The sequence below is a fragment of the Eptatretus burgeri genome, chromosome 1 (assembly GCF_056783735.1).
Source record: "Eptatretus burgeri isolate ZD-2024b chromosome 1, Ebu_testis_v1, whole genome shotgun sequence".
Taxonomy (NCBI): Eukaryota; Metazoa; Chordata; class Myxini; order Myxiniformes; family Myxinidae; genus Eptatretus; species Eptatretus burgeri.
In genome coordinates, this window is record NC_140961.1 from 99340025 (window position 1) to 99356899 (window position 16875).

Consider the following 16875-nt stretch of genomic DNA (forward strand, 5'->3'; position numbering starts at 1 on the left):
AGTTTGTGAAAATGCTGGTCTAAAATTGGGTCATGACCTTAAAATTAAGTCAAGGTCAAAAAATAGGTTAACCCGGCACACTTTATATTCATATTATTGATGCAAATTTCATTACGAAAGTCCCAGCCGGCTCTAAGATACAGTTCAAATACTTGGCATGTGCAGAGTGCAGGAATAAAAACAATTTATAAATGGTAGTGTAGTTGTATTGTAGAAATGTAGAAACAAACCCGACAGCAGCATTAAGCCTTCCCCGATGCTGTAAGGGGAGGGGGGGGGGGTTAATTAAAATGAAAATGGAACTCGGTAGAGCTCACACCTCTGAAAGGCTGAACAGTTTACGTTTTGTATCCCAATGATATGCTGGATCTGCATCCGAACCTGAACCAAAATATAATCAGCTTCTTCTCATCACCTACCCAAATCATCCACCAAGGTCTGTCATAATCCATCCACAACTTTTTGAGACATCGTGATATATATAGTTTTGACGCCATCTCTCAATGGTGAAGAATGAATAAAAAAAAAATTGTCAGATCTGAATGCGGATCTTCACCAAATCAAATTAATTCGTCCTCGTCATACAGCCAAACAGTCCACTAAATTTCGTCCAAATCTGTCCATAACTTTTTGAGATATACTACTTACAGACACAGACAAACAAACAAACTAATAGATAGGGTTGAAAACAATTTCCATCCACCTTTTGTGGAGGAGTTATTAATGAATAAAACCAGACTCTGCCATCACAACTGCTGAGCAATCTATTTCTGTTTTTTCTTTTTCTTTTCCAGTTGAAATGTTAATGAACAAGTCCACGATCACTCAAAATAGAGTGTATTGGGTTGGGGGGGGGGAGGGGGCTGAACAGAGAAAATTACATTTGAGAGTAGTAATTGAAGAATAAAGGAGAGAGAAAGGATGGTAAGGGAGGATGGAAGGAGTGGAGAGAGAGAGTGAGAGAATGGAAAGTTAGGGATATCAGAGAAAGGGTAGGAGCTCTGAGCATATTAGAAGGGAGGGTGGGGATTCGTGAGGGAGGAGGGTCAACATCTTGCCTTGTGTGTACCCAATAAATAGATGGCCCACCAACGTCCATGCATCCACAAAATCATCACATTGTATTAACCATAATTAATAGCACGCTAATGGATCAACAAGAATTTAAATACAATACAATATAAGTATACTTGTGTTCAAAAATCGAAGGGTGGGGGTGGGGGTATGACAACAGAATTCGCATGAAGATGAAGTAAATGTTTAGGGAATTAAATCCTAAAATATTTGAAAGGAATGGTGAAACAAATGACATGAACATTTTGAGGTCGAAAATATTCTAAAGCCCATGTGATCAATCATGTACTCACTGACAGAGCAATAATTACAAGTGAACTGGTGTAACATTAAAGCAAGCTTTCTATAGCATAATAAATCATATATGCCTTATTAATGTGAAGGAAATATTGTTCTCAAACAAAGCTTCCAATATTTTCTGTTGCAACTGCAATTCTGATGCAAAATGCATTTTACTATTAAAAAAAAAACATTTGTGCTCTTCATACTGTCATCATTTCAGATGGATTGTTATCAGTCTTCAAACCACTACCTATGGTTTTGCAATCACAAATTCCTCAAGAGGTACTGTTAAGCAGTGTATTGTGTTGTAGGTATTGTTAACGCTGGCACACCTATTATATGATATGAAAGTAGAGTGGCACTGGTAGAGTGCATACTTCCACCAAGCTGAACAGTTTACATTTTGTATCCCACCAATACGACGGATCTCGATCCAGACCTGAAGCAAAATCTACTTGGCTTGTTCTCGTCACCTAATCAACTCCTCTCCCTACTTTTGTCATAACTCGTCCACAACTTTTTAAAGATGTCATGAGAGATCATATATATATACATATATACATATATACATATATACATATATACATATATACATATATACATATATACATATATATATATATACATATATATATATATATATATATAGTTACGGTCTCGTATGCATACAACATACAGTTGTCCCGAGTCATTATTTCATTAATATACGTGCAGTTAGATCCCGACCTTGTTTGTTGTGGGAAAACACTGGGGTACGTTGCGATGGGCTTTCAGTTAGGATTATAAATCATTTCTTCCCTTTTATTTTATTCCCCCTCTTATTGGAACCACAGCGTGACGAGTGCCTACCCAGAGGATGGTTATCTGAGGCAGAATCCCGAGGATGGTTATCTGAGGCAGAATCCCGAGGATGGTTATGGTAGCTGCACCACCATCTACCTTCCCAGGCCCAGACGCGCGGGTGTGGGCGGGCCTTTTCCGGGGTCTGGCTAAAACCCCGCCCAGGAAGGCGGACCGCATGAAGGCCCGGTCCAATCAGGATGAACGATGACGTCGGCTTCGCCATGGTTCCACCCCCTAGCTCCGTGATTTATAAGATACGAAGCAATCCCCAGAGTGGGTGATATGGGATGAAAAGGAGTTTGTGGTTGGATTTGAGAGAAAGAAAGGAAGGAGTTGGATTTGGAAGTGCTTAGGGCTTGATTGGTTTGTGTTTGGTGGGTGCGTTGGTTGGTTGGGACGGTCGAAAGAGGTTGCGGTAGAAGGATTGGAAGTGTGCAGTTGTTGAAGGGGTCGTTGTTACGGAGTGTCTGCCCACGTCTCACCTCGGCGGCCCACCTGTTGTGCTGGTCCGCACACACCTGACCTCGACCGGATCTCTCGTCGGGTCCTGTCTGCTGAAATCTTGTCTCTGAAATCTCTCGTTGGGTCCTGTCTGCTGGCCCATTCCCACCTTGGACTCCGCACTCTCCACTCAAGCTCCTCCACGGACCCGAACTCCACATGGGCGGCTGTGGTCCGAACTGTAAGACTGTTGTCAGGTGCCACACCACGGAGCACTCCTTCCCCCGAAACTCTCAGGTACCGAGAACTGCGACCTCAACTCCCTCCGTCCCTGGCTGCAAAAGGGTCCCCTTTTCTTTTCGTTGGGTTTGTTTTGTCTGAGTGTGTGTCTCAGTGTGGCACCTGTCTTTTAAGTAAAATTGTATAAGATCTTTGATTATTGTAATTCTTGCTTTTATTATTCTCACATAAGTCTGCTCTGTGTCCGCTTTGGTAAGTTGTTGTATAATTGTCGCACTACATCTCTCTCATCAAACCCCTGCATAACAACCAATAAACCTTGTTCCTGTGCCACAAGTTTTTCCTCGCCTAGTGTAAATAAATAATTGTAGAAATGTTCCCAGCTCGTTTATGTCTTTTCCTCCTTTGGTCCAGCATGGTTCGGATCCAAGTTTAGCCGGGTCTTTATTCCCGATAATCCGTTCCTTTTAGCCGGTACGTCCTTGGCAGTTCCGCTCGGCTGCATCCGATCCGGAAAGGTAGTTGGTAGAGTTGGTACTCTACCGCAGTCGGTAGAGTGATCGGGTTCGGGCAAGGCGTACCGAGGGTGTGGTTCCCCGGTAGCTGAAACCACGTGGTTAATTAGGTAACTTGGTTCTAGACAGGAGGACCCTCCGCCACGCGGTTGAGATATTGGCGTCCACGGTCGGTTAAGCGATGACCTACGATTCAGGGGAGTCGACATAACTTCCCCCACCTTGTGGTCGTCTCTCTGCCAGACCCCGGTCCACAACAATACATATATGTATCATTTTTAGCCACATCACTCAGTGGTGAAGAATCACTTTTAAAATTCTCAGATCCAAAGCCAGATCTTTACCAAAATCAAATCAACTCTTCCTTGTCACACACCCAACCTGGCCACCAAGTTTGTCTAAATCCATCCATAACTTTTTGAAATAGTGTTATATATCATTTTTGGCCCTTTCTCTCAAATGGTGAAGAATCACCGAAACTTTAGAGTATCTGCATCCGCATCCGGATGTTCAACATTACAAATAAACAATTCGTCCTTCTCACATATCCAACCTGTCCACCAAATTTTGGCCAAACCAGTCCCCAACTTTTTGAGATTATCCGGCTCACAGACAAGCAAACAAGAAAGATGTCATGCATAGTATGATACTAGTAAAATCTTTGAACTCAACCAGGCAATTATTTTTAAGGTCACATTTGTTTCAATGACCAAATATGCAAATACTCTTCAAATTTCAAGTCAATCGGATGAAAATTGAGGATTTTAGAAATTTCACCTGAGTTGTTGACCTTTTTGCAGACGTTGACCTCAAAAATAAATGGTGGTTGAATTTAGTGACCTGATATGGAAATCCTGTTCAACTTTATAGTCAATCGGATGAAAATTGAAGATTTTGGAAAGTCGACAAGGTTGTTGACCTTTGGCCTCCGAAGACCTTTTGACCTCAAAAACAATAGGCTTATTGCTTATGACAAACTCTATCAGGTGATGAAGATTCATGACGATCGGTTTAAAATTGTGACATGTAGGAGATTGACATACAACCAAACAAAAACGATGTCGTGCATAGCATGATAATTGCGAAATCCATAAAACATATTTGACCTTAGAAATAAATGGTGGTTGAATCCAATGACCAAATACGCAACTGCTCTTCAAATTTCAAGCCAATGGGATGAAAATTGAAAATTTTAGAAACGTGACGAATTTGTTGACCTTTGGCCAATGTTGACCTTTTTACCTCAAAAACAAGACTTCTTGCTTATGACGAACTCTACCATGTGTTCGTTGAAATTTCATGAAGATCAGTTTAAAATTGTGTCCTGCAGTGAGAAACATAAAAACAAACAGAAAAAGACAATAATGCCCGCAACTAACCAATATACTTGAAACATCTTCGATTTTCGCAAGTAACAAACAGACAGCATAATGCACAAGACCAACCAACATACTTCAAAAATCTTGGATTTTCACGAGTTACAAAGAAACAAAGACAGACAGACAGACGTTAAAACATAACCTTCGTCCACCTTAGGTCACAGAGGTAACAAATCGTTTATGGAAGACTTTGCAATGTTCGTTGAGGCGAGATGCCAGACAAGGCGGAATCATTCATGCTGACAGTGTCACACTTGTGATCATCAGGTGTGACAGGAGAGAGTCGATAAAGATGATGGAACATCAACGTTATGGTGATGGCAAGAGAAGTCAAAGTAATCAAATCATTGGATCTCGTGAGGTTTAAAACCAACACTACTTTCTGAAAGGTTCAGCAAACACGGCTGTGTTTATAAGCACATTTGCTCTGGAGTTCCAGGAGAATTACATGCTCGTCAAACTACTTTCTGGAGGGTTACAGAATGGGCAGATTGTGAAGACAGTGAAGACTTCAGAAGTTTCCAACTTGCAGCACGTTTGCTTCACAAGCAGAGCCAACACATAAATAGTGTTGCATGCAATTGACCCTGTTGCCTACTCACTCAAGGCCAATGATACAATGTGATGACACTGATGTGATCGTCATGCTCGTCTATGGATCACATTTCTGGAGAAGTGTACATGCACGATTGCCACTCTGGGAAGAGAGTAAATCAGGAAAGGTATCCTTGCATAATCACTTTGTTAAAGCACGTCAAAAAAAAAAAATATGTAAGTGCCTACCAGCCATGCACTCACCGACAAGGTGCGACACACTACAGGATCGTGCATTGTACAATATTGAAAAAGAAAATGGCCTTTTCAACTTTACCACAACATGTCGACTCATTACATGACTCATCTGAATTTGGTTTGAACTCTAGAAACATCACACCTCTGCAAAAACATTTCTCCTTTTACTCTCCAGGAAAGCGTCCAAAGAATGCTGGACTCTCGTTGATTTACACCGTCATGGCTTCCAACATTGACAAAACAGCAGCCATACTTCCACAAAATGAAGATGCTTTCAAGCAACATGCTCCGAGAGCCATGCTTCAGATAACAATTTGGTGACGAAGCCATATTCTGAATGTTAGATTGAAGGATTCAGTTGGAGGTGAGACAATGGAAACCTTGAAGATAGCATGAACGAGAAGCAATGCACACCTGTTCAAGCGAGAGATATCACCAATCCTATCTGCAGTGACAAACTGTGTGTGTTATCTCGAGGAAGTGCCCGAGTTTCTTGACTGGACTTGCATGTTCAGACTTGTCAAAACACCTCATCTGAGAACCCGGAAGACTCATGACTAAGCGAAACAGTAGTGCGACAAGAAGCACACGATGAGAAAAGCGGAAAAAAACAAAACACAAAAGGTCCCCATTTTGTGAGGACATTGCATCATAATGCATTCATTGTTTAGAACGAGGGCCACAAAACAAGAACAAAATAGTCATCTGCAGTGAATGATCACAAGGTGCTGACATTTTGGATTTTACCCTTCATTGGAGCAAAGGAGGGATACTGCGAGTACCATATTATTACCTTCACCAATGAAGGTGAATGGAGGTTAAGTTTAAAAACCCTGAATGTGTGTTTGTGAGCAAGGTATCTCAAAAAGTTATGGATGGATCTGGATACTGGAATATTTAAAGTGATGCTTCACCAGAGAGATGGGTTGATATATATTTTTAGATAGGTGGTGGATAGGCACCACCATTTTTAGATTAGTCAACATTAAGTTAAAAAAGAATGGGAATTGGGTGCAACCCCCCCCCCCCAACCCACATGAAACAAAACACCACAGCCAGCATTTTCAATCTTTGAGGTGTCTCTTGAAGAAGAATGAGGTTGTGGTTTGTTCTACCATGGGGAGAGATTACTCATTGGAATAGGCCTCTTTTCCTGGGGTAGTCACGAGTCGACCGACCTGGTTAGACTGACAACATCCATGCTGACTGCACACAGTTTCTTTATGATATGAGGGTACCCTGTCATTCTGACAGGGAACCCTATTGTTTTTCTTCTGTTTATTTATTATTACCTTGCCAAAACGAAGTTTTTGCAAGATATGTTTGTCAGCTTGTATGTTTTTGTTTTTTTTGTTTGTTTGTTTATCTGTAATCACGTATAAAAATTCTGCAGAGCACAGTTATCATTGGAAATTTTTGTAACTTCGCATATCAGAGACCTATAGAGGTCCCTTTCAGTGCACAAAATTTTGAAGGTCAAGGTCAAAGGTCAAGGTCACTTTGTCGCAAATCAGGGGAGTCGACGAAACCCTTATTTTTTGAGTAATTTTGATCGGATCGTCTTCAAACTTCATGGGAATATAGTTCATGGTCTGGTGCTCAGCTGATTAATTTTTGGTGGCGATTGGCCTTGACCTTCAATGTTAGCGCCTCAGGTCAAACATATTTGACCCCAAGGTCAAATTTTCAAGTTTTAGGAACCATATCGTGTAGGACCTCAAATTGAACACCTCGATGAGTGCTTTCTCGATATGTCAAGCTTGAGACATTATGACGTCATTTGGTGACGTTATGAGGCAAACGCATATTTTTCATGGTTACTCTGTAGAACGATTCTCATCGGAATCTCTCGTCGGCAGATATTCCTCAAGGAGTCGCTCCTGGTGGATAGCAGCTCTGTTCACCTCAGTGTGACCTTAAAGAAGTCACACGTGGTCACCTTTTGGCAAGATACGTGTCACCCTGCGGGTGACTGGTTTATTTATTATTATTTATTCTTTTTCCGCCGGCAATTTGCGGGTTCTTTCGCTTTAAAAATAATTTTCTCAGGAACGGTAAGTCCGATTGACACGAAATTTTCACCATAGTATGTATCTTTTTTGATAGCAAACTTAATTGGTAATTGTGACGTTATAGGTCACGTGGTACGGGCGCCATTTTGAAAAAAAACGGAAAAAAACTTTGGACCTCTGTATCTCTGAAACGGTGCGATTGAAAATTTTTTCGCTTCATACATTTGAATAAGCTCCTCAAGGGGAACAGGGGTGATTTTTCGTGAGGTCATCGGTCAAGAGGTGTGCCGGTAAAAATTCGTTAGGTACAACGCTGCATCGGAAAAATCTGAAATTTCTCGAGCCTCATCTGCACAACAATTCACCATAGAAAAAATATATTATGACGTCATAGGTCACTTGGTTCGGCAGCCATCTTGATTTGGGATTTTTTTTTTTTTAAATCTTCTTCTCCAGAACGGCTAAACAGATTGAGGCGAAACTTTACACACATTCCCCATGAGGTCATTTATCAAGTTTGTTAATTTCTTATTGATCGGTCATACGGTTTGGCGGCCATCTTCAATTTACCCGAAACCTTCAAACATCTTCTTCTCCAGAATGGCTCATCAGATCAAGGGGAAACTTCACAAACCTATTGCTCACGAGTAGGGAATATAAGTTTGTTAATTTCTAATTGATAGGTCACATGGTTTGGCAGCCATGTTGGATTCATGAAAAATAAACAATGTTTTCTCTGGAATCACATAACGAATCGAAGCGAAAGTTTGCAACAATCATCCTCCATGATGTCTGCAAACATAGTAAAAATGTCACAAGTCACATGGTTTGGTGGCCATCTTGGATAGAAAAACTAACCTTATCTGATTTATGCGAAACTTCACACACTTGTTAGGGTCCCCGATGGGAAGCTGAATATAAATTTATGATGTTATAGGTCACATGGTTCGGCAGCCATCTTGGATTGAAAATGAATAAATTTTAAAAATCTTCTTCTCCAGAACGGCAAGACAGATTGAGACGAAACTTTACACATATATTCCCCATGTGGTGCTTTCTCAAGTTTGTTAATTTCTTCTTGATCGGTCACATGGTTTGGCGGCCATCTTGAATTTACCCTAAAACCTTCAAACATCTTCTCCAGAACGGCTGATCTGATCAAGGGGAAACTTCACACACGTATTGCACATGAGTAGGGAATACAAATTTGATAATTTGTAATTGATAGGTCACATCGTTTGGCAGCCATGTTGGATTTAAGAAAAATATTAAATAATGTTTTCTCTGGAACCGCTTAACCTTTCGAAGCGAAAATTTGCAACTGTCATCCCTCATGATGTCTGCATACATGGTGGAAATTATGACATCACAAGTCACATAGTTGGGCGGCCATCTTGGATAGAAAAAACGAACCTTTTCCGATTAACACGAAACTTCACAGAAATGTTCCACGACACAGTTGAAAGCAGATCTAAATTATTTTGTCATCTCATGTATCTCATGTTGTATCAAGGGCCAAGGTCTGGGTAGTGCACACGAGTAGTGAATATAACTGTTAATTTCTAATTGATAGGTCACATAGTTTGGCAGCCATGTTGGATTTAAGAAAAATATTAAATCATGTTTTCTCTGGAACCGCTTAACCTATTGAAGCGAAAATTCGCAAATGCCATCTTCCATCAATTCTGCATACATGGTAAAAATTATTCCGTCACAAGTCACATGGTCTGGTAGCCATGTTGGATTTAAGAAAAATATTCAATAATGTTTTCTCTGGAACGGCATAACCTATCAAAGCGAAAATTTGCAACTGTCATCCCCCATGATGTCTGCATACATGGTATAAATTATGACATCACAAGTCATAGTTGGGCGGCCATCTTGGATAGAAAAACGCACCTTTTCCGATTAACACGAAACTTCACAGACATGTTCCACGACAGTTGAAAGCAGAATATAATTTTTTTTTGTCATCTCATGTATCTCATGTTGTATCAAGGGCCGAGGTCTGGGTAGTGCACACGAGTAGTGAATATTACTGTTAATTTCTAATCGATAGGTCACATGGTTTGGAGGCCATGTTGGATTCAAGAACTATATTAAATAATGTTTTCTCTGGAACCACATAACCTATCGAAGCGAAACTTGGCCAATATAATCTACCCCCATGCCTGCATGCACATTAAAAATTATGACGTCACATGTCACATGGTTTGGCGGCCGTCTTGGATGGAATAACGCACTTTGTACGATAAAGACGAAACTTCACAAACGTGTTCCACTACACGATTGGAAGCAGAATTTAAATTTATGATGTCATAGATCACATGGTTCGTCTGCCATCTTGGATTGAAAATTAATAAATTTTAAAAATCTTCTTCTCCAGAACAGCCAGACAGATTGAGGCAAAAATTCACACAAACATTCCACAAGACATCCTTTCACAAGTTTGTTAATTTCTAATTGATAGGTCACATGGTTTGGCAGCCATGTTGGACTCAATAATTATATTAAATAATGTTTTCTCTGGAACCACATAACCTATCGAAGCAAGACTTGGCTACTATAATCTAGCCCCATGCCTGCACATATGTTAACAAGGACAAATGTGTCCAAGAGCCGCGTCCTAAAGGTTTTGTCTTCACCAGAAGAAGAACAAGAACTTAAGAAGAAGAAAAAAAAAACAACTTCCGATATTTCATCATATGCCTTGACGGAGCCAATAGCGAGACCAGTCATGGACGAGCGTCGTTCATGACGAGAAAATAGTGTATTTACGAAATTACAATACATTAAATTGAATTTTCTTTAAATAGTAACGTGAACTTTTCGAAACTTTAAAGCAAATGTCCAAATATATTTAAAAGTTCATGATAGATGCTCTCAAAAGGCACCCTCAATGCGAGGATGTGTACAAGTGTTTAGTATTTAAAGAGATACGGATCCTGTATCTGAAATAGTCGAGTCCTAAAGGATCTGTCTTCACCAGAAGAAGAAGAACAACAACAACAACGCCAAGCTCTCTTAATTTTAATTTAGAAGAGTAAATAATGAAGAAGAAGAGTAATAACATGAAGAAGAAGAGTAATAAAATGAAGAAGAAGAGTAATAAAATGAAGAAGAAGAGTCATAAAATGAAGAAGAAGAGTCATAAAATGAAGAAGAAGAGTCATAAAAAGAAGAAGAAGAGTCATAAAAAGAAGAAGAGTCATAAAAAGAAGAAGAGTCATAAAAAGAAGAAGAGTAATAAAATGAGGAAAAAGTAATAAATGAAGAAGAAGAGTAAAAAATGAAGAGAAAAAATGAAGAGTAGAAATTGAAGAGTAAATAACGAAGAACAAGAGTAAAAAATGAAGACGAGTAAAAAATGAAGACGAGTAAAAAATAATGAAGAAGAAGAGTAAAAAAATGTAGAAGAAGAAGAGTAAAAAAATGTAGAAGAAGAAGAGTAAACAATGAAGAAGAGAAAAAAATGAAGAGTAAATAATGAAGAGTAAAAAATAACGAAGAAGAAGAGTAAAAAATGAAGAAGAAGGAGAAGAGTGAAAAATGAAGAAGAGTAAATGAAGAAGAAGAAGAAGAATAAAAATGAAGAGTAAAACAATGAAGAAGAAGAAGAGTAAAAAATGAAGAATAAGAGTAAAAATGAAGAAGAGTAAATAATGAAGTGCTAAAATAAGACATGCTAAAAATTATGACGTCGTCAGATTGTGTGGCGGCCATCTTGGATAGAAAAACACACCTTTTCCGATTAACACTAAACTTGACAGACGTGTTCCAACACACGGTTTGAAGCAGGATATAAATTTGTGATGTCATAGGTCACATGGTTCGTCAGCCCTCTTGGATTGAAAATGAATAAAAATTTTTTTAATCTTCTTCTCCAGAACAGCCAGACAGATCGAGGCAAAAATTCACGCACACTTTTCCCAAGACATCCTTTCACAAGTTTTTTATTTTAATTTCTAATCGATAGGTCACACGGTTTGGCGGCCACGTCGAATTTACCCTAAAACCCTCAAACATCTTCTTCTCCAGAACGGCCGGTCAGATCGAGGGGAAACCTCACGTACGTATCGCACCCGAGCGGTGAATATAAGTGTGTTAATTTCTAACCGATAGGTCACACGGTTCGACAGCCACGTCGGATGCAAGAACAACATTAAATATCGTTTTCTCCGGAACCGCTCATCCTATCGTCGCGAAACTTTGCGACAGTCTTTTAAGTCTCACGTCGTATCAAAGGCATCGTGTACGGGTACCCGGTCATCACTGCCAGCAGTTATAAAGTGGCAGTTCCAGTTATTTTTTTTTTTTTTTTAACTCGCTTCTCCGCAATGTGGAATGCAATGTGAAACTCACTTCTCCGCAATCTTCTGGAGGCTGTGCTTCCAAACTCTTTTCTCCAAAGATTCTAGCAAGCGGTGCAGCACCATCCCGTCATCCACGATCTCTCTTACAACCATGAACTCTTCCTAATCCAACCTTCATACTTGCTGGTTGCAGTGTTGCTTCCCCTGCTCTTTTCTTGTTTCTACATTACCTTGCTTATCCTATCCAACTATTGCCCCACTGCCCTAATGCGAGTTAATATTCTCTGTTGAAGTGCTCTTGCATGAGCCTTGATGTTGTCAGGTCAGGTCAGGTATGGGAGCATTCACCAGAGCAGCGCATCACTGCATCCACTTTCCACCGGTACTCCAGGGGCCTCCGTCTGGCCATCCCCCAGGCAGATGCCTGGCCCATCCCCATCTCATTAAGATGCCGATCAACCTGTTCAACAACGAGGAACATGGTTGGCCCATTGGCCTCCTCCACTCACAAGGCTTCCTCGCTGATATAATCTGGTGAGCAGCATCAGCGTCAGGAAAACGAGCCACATGTCCATAGAGCCGCAGCTGACGCTCACGGACTATGCAGGTGATAAATCTCATTTGAGTCTCTCTCAGCAACTGCTCGTTGGACACAAAGTCCAACCAGCAATAGCCAAGGATTCTCGGAAGAGACATGGTACCAAAGGAATTAAGTCTCCATCTCAGATCCTTGGTCAGAGTCCAAGTCTCACATCCAAAGAGCAAGACTGGAAGCACCAAGGACCCGAAGACTCGGACTTTCGTCCTCCCGCATAGGTACCTGCAGTGCCACACCCCCATTATCAAGTGAATCCATGACTCCCCAGGCCCGACCCAGACGTCTATTGACCTTTGACTCACAGCCAGCAGAGACATGAATATCACTGCCAAGGTTAGTGAATCTCTCCACGACCTCAACATCCTCACCACAAACAGGCACATACAGGACAGCAGCATTCAAGATGTCAATGAAAGCCTGGATCTTAGCTTTGACCCAGGAAACCCATAATCCCAGTGGCTCAGACTCCTCATTCAGCACCTCGATGGTCCCCAAAAGGATATCTAAAATCTCTGCAAAGATGACTGCATCATCTGCGAAATCAAGGTCAGAGATCTTGACTTTCTCAAATGATGCACTGCAGCTTGATCTCTCTGACATCCTCCATAGAATCCAGTCCATACAAGTGCTGAAAAGTGTGGGGGCCAGTACACACCCCTGACAAACTCCAGTAACAACTGGAAATAAGTCAGACATTGTACCACCACATCTCACAGCACTCTCAGTACCAGAACAGAGTTCAGACATCAGATCGATCAGCTCTGCCATTCAGCCTGGCCCTGCGACTCTGGTCAATGGTATCCAGTGTCCCTTGAGAGACAAAATTCTTCTTTGCCCTACGGTGAGTTCCAAGACATCCACCGGCAACATCAAGGATGGTGGTCTTGAAGGCACTCCACAACCCTTCAGGACCTCCCAAAGCACCCAGACCCTACCCCCAAATCTCCACTCAGCCTGTTCGCAAACTCCTCAGCTACCCTCTCATTCTTGAGCTTGCCAACATCCAGCCTCGGCTGGGATGGTATCATTCTCCTGGATTTAAGGTGCAACTTCAGAGTTGCCACAACAAGCCGGTGGTCAGTATTAAGGAACTGAGCACTCCGGAGACCCTGCAGTTCTGGATCATCCTCCAGTGACCATCAACGAGGACATGGTCAATTTCCTTTGCCACACCACCAGCGTTGGAATACCAAATCCAGCGATGAGCTTGTGGGCGCTGAAACCATGAACCGGCCACCCTAAGTCCATGACTTCTTGCAAAGTCAAGGAACTCAGTGCTATTCTGGTTCATAGTTCTTGACCCATGTGGACCAACACATGTCTCATATCGATCCCTATCAGTTCCAGTCGATGCAATGAAATCTCCCAAGACTAGAAGTGTATCTCGTCTGGGGCACTGGGCCTTGATGTTGTAGGATGGAAAAAAGCAAGTGCCATGGAATATGGCTCCCCTCAGAGGGTTTGTGCTACTGCCACCCATCTTGCCTTCTTGAACGTCAAAACCATTGATAAAATTGCTTTCCTGTGATAGACAGCATCTTATTGTCTGCTTCTTTCGGAATGCAAGTCGGTTTGTCTCCTTGCAGTCTCTCTCATCTTCCTCCTGCCCTTCCCCACACTCCCTATTTTCCTCTTCATGTACTGCACATGCATTTTTTTTTTCCAAAAAAAACAAAACAAAAACTTTTTCTTAACATTCTGAGGCATAAGCTGAATCCTCACGTTAATTCATTAATCTGTCTTTTCTTTAGCATTTAGAACTGTCTTCCCAATTTTGTCGTCTTGTGCTCTTCTCCCGAAGCTTTAAAGTTTGCTGTCCACTGGCATCTCGTTTCTCCCATTTCTACAACTCACTGAGTCCCCTTTTCCCCCTCTCAGTTGAAATTCCTTTTCTGATGCTGTGGTACATCCCTGGTGTTGTTGACGCATTTCACCCTATCTTCTGCCAGTTAACTGACTTCCGTTTTTCTCAACAATGAGCCTAAACGCCTGTATTAAAAAAAGTCATTACAAGCAATCATATTTTGAAATAAAGCAACATCTCACCCCTCACTGTTCCCAGAAGTCCATCTCAATTTGTGCACTCACCTTGTGAATCTGTGTTTGTGGATGCTTGGATTCCATTGCCTGTGCAATGCGGTGAGGTACTCCCCAGCATTCGACAAAATATGGTGACCTTTTGCACACCTGGAACATACCAGATGGGTTAACTGGTGTGACAGCTGCAATACTCGTCTATCAGTGTGATTTTATTTTGCTTATAGACTTAAACACAACAATTAGTCACATCATTGCTGACAGTTATGTTTATTTGTTATGTTCAGGACAGAAGGAACAACAGTCGTCTCAGAAATGCAGTCATTCACATTTGATTCCCAGCTTAAAGAAGAGTCGATTTACCACAATGATAAAAATATTACACGTGCAGAGAGAAAAGAAAAGTGTAGACCCACAATGGAAATAGTGTCATTTTCTGATGGGCATTTGCCAGTCCACTTCTAGACCCAGACCACGTTTTTTTATTGTATTTCCAAACTTTGTGCTCAAAACAGCAGCCCACACTGGCAAGAGGTTGCTTCCGCTTCTGTACTTGTTTCCGTCTTTCTATTCACCTTCTCCATTGCTCTCCCACCGCTCCCTGTCCTCCAAAATTATCCTGGTTTGCTCTTCCCAGTCTATCCCCCTGCCCCACCTCCCCATCTGCTCTCCAGCACGCTTCCCGAGGTCTCCCACTAATCCTTCCACCCACTCTCCCACTCCCCCTCCCCCTCGTGCAATGCTTTAAACTCCTCAATGTGTGAGCTTATAACATTATAACTGGACAGAGCTGGTGTGGGTCCAGCTATTGACTGACCAGAGTTGACGAGATGGACAAATCTGCTTTCTCTCCTTCACCAGTTCATTACTTTATTCCATCATTTGTCCTGTTCATCATCTTGACCTGACCTTGATGTATTCATCATAGTAAGCAGCTGGTCTTCTCCATGTGGTAGGCAAACCCTAAAGATAGGAATTTATGGCTGCCCTATGCATATCTCTGAACCAGTGTGCTGAGACAGGCCAGTTCTCAGCATTATATTCACTCGAGGAATAACTTCCAAAGAACTTAGAATTATCTAAAGGCTGATTGGTGGCAAATGGTTGAAGTTTGTTACTGTTACATACTCTTCTTCTGTGCATTCACCACTGAAGGATGAAGTTGCGTTTGATGCTGGATGTGAAAAATGTGTGCATCGATATTAAATTTGTCGAAACAACCAATGTTCCAAAAATCCTTCATTCACCATTCCCACACTCCAACCACCCCCCCCCCCCCCAAAAAAAAAAAAATAATTCACTCCCATAAATGTTTAAAAATTCCAAATCAATCTGGATACCTTTTCACATCAACTGGATCCAATGGTATTAGCGAGCTACCAAATCCTCAAAACCTGTCCTTGTCTTGTCCTCCCATCTCTTTGCTCGATTACAAGTCCTTCTCAGATGGTCCTGTTCATCATCCATGAAAGTTGCCAATTTATCCTCATTAATAAGAAGGGTGCCAAGCCAAATCCCCTCAACTCCAGAGGATTTGGCCTACTCTCTATTAGAAGCAAAGTAATAGTAGCATCTATAATAACTGCAGACTTTAAGACAGGTCCCCCTTATCAATTTGTTTTCTGTCATACCTAAGCCACTCTGGACTTGTGATGACTTTGATCTCAATGGATGGATACCCTGAATCTTGACAGGTTATGGCTATTCCTAAACATCTCGAGCGCCTTTGACACATTGTTGCACCCAGCCTTGCTTTCTAAACTGTTTGAAAACACGTTTCAGGGTCCTCTTCCTAAAATGGTTATTGCATTGTCTTCTTGAATGCAAAAAGTCACTCTGGATGGCATTTTCTCTTGCAGTGGGTATGCCAGAAGTTAGCATACTAGGAGAAATCTTCTTGTTATACATCAATAACCTTTCTACTTTCCTGGAAAATTATTGTTCATATTATTCTGATTAGTCCATTCTGTACAGAACAGAATCCCACACAGACAGGCTGCGGCAGTATCCCCATATGCAGATCTTGAAAAATACATTTCCAGGCAGTTGACCAGTAAGTGAAGTCTTGAGACACAGCAAGTTTCACGTCACACTGTATCCCTAAACAAGGAACTGCTGTCGAATCCCCTATTTACTTCTGGGAAGAACTACTGGGGTAGATGCAGTCTTTGGTGCCCCTCACCAATCAGCTGTTGTATCCCGTGCCTTGGGCATATCATTGGTCAACGCCTTAGCTTTCTCCACAGTGCCAAGTCCATCATGTGCCATCCACAGCTCATTACAATGTCCAAAGCCTTCCTCCAAAGCACCATGGAAGTATAGTTCCCCACACTCTGAGCTGGTATAGTT

At 41.4% G+C, this 16875-nt stretch overlaps 1 protein-coding gene across 2 annotated transcripts in view; it reads right to left on the bottom strand.

Annotated features, from left to right (window-relative positions):
• The window catches only part of NCAPD3 (non-SMC condensin II complex subunit D3), a 248830-nt gene that overhangs the window by 174609 nt on the left and 57346 nt on the right, over window positions 1-16875 (bottom strand). For both annotated transcript variants that reach the window (XM_085893013.1, XM_085893010.1), the window contains exon 11: window positions 14578-14676. In XM_085893013.1, coding sequence (XP_085749139.1) covers window positions 14578-14676 — 99 coding nt within the window. The remainder of the gene's footprint in view (window positions 1-14577; window positions 14677-16875) is intronic.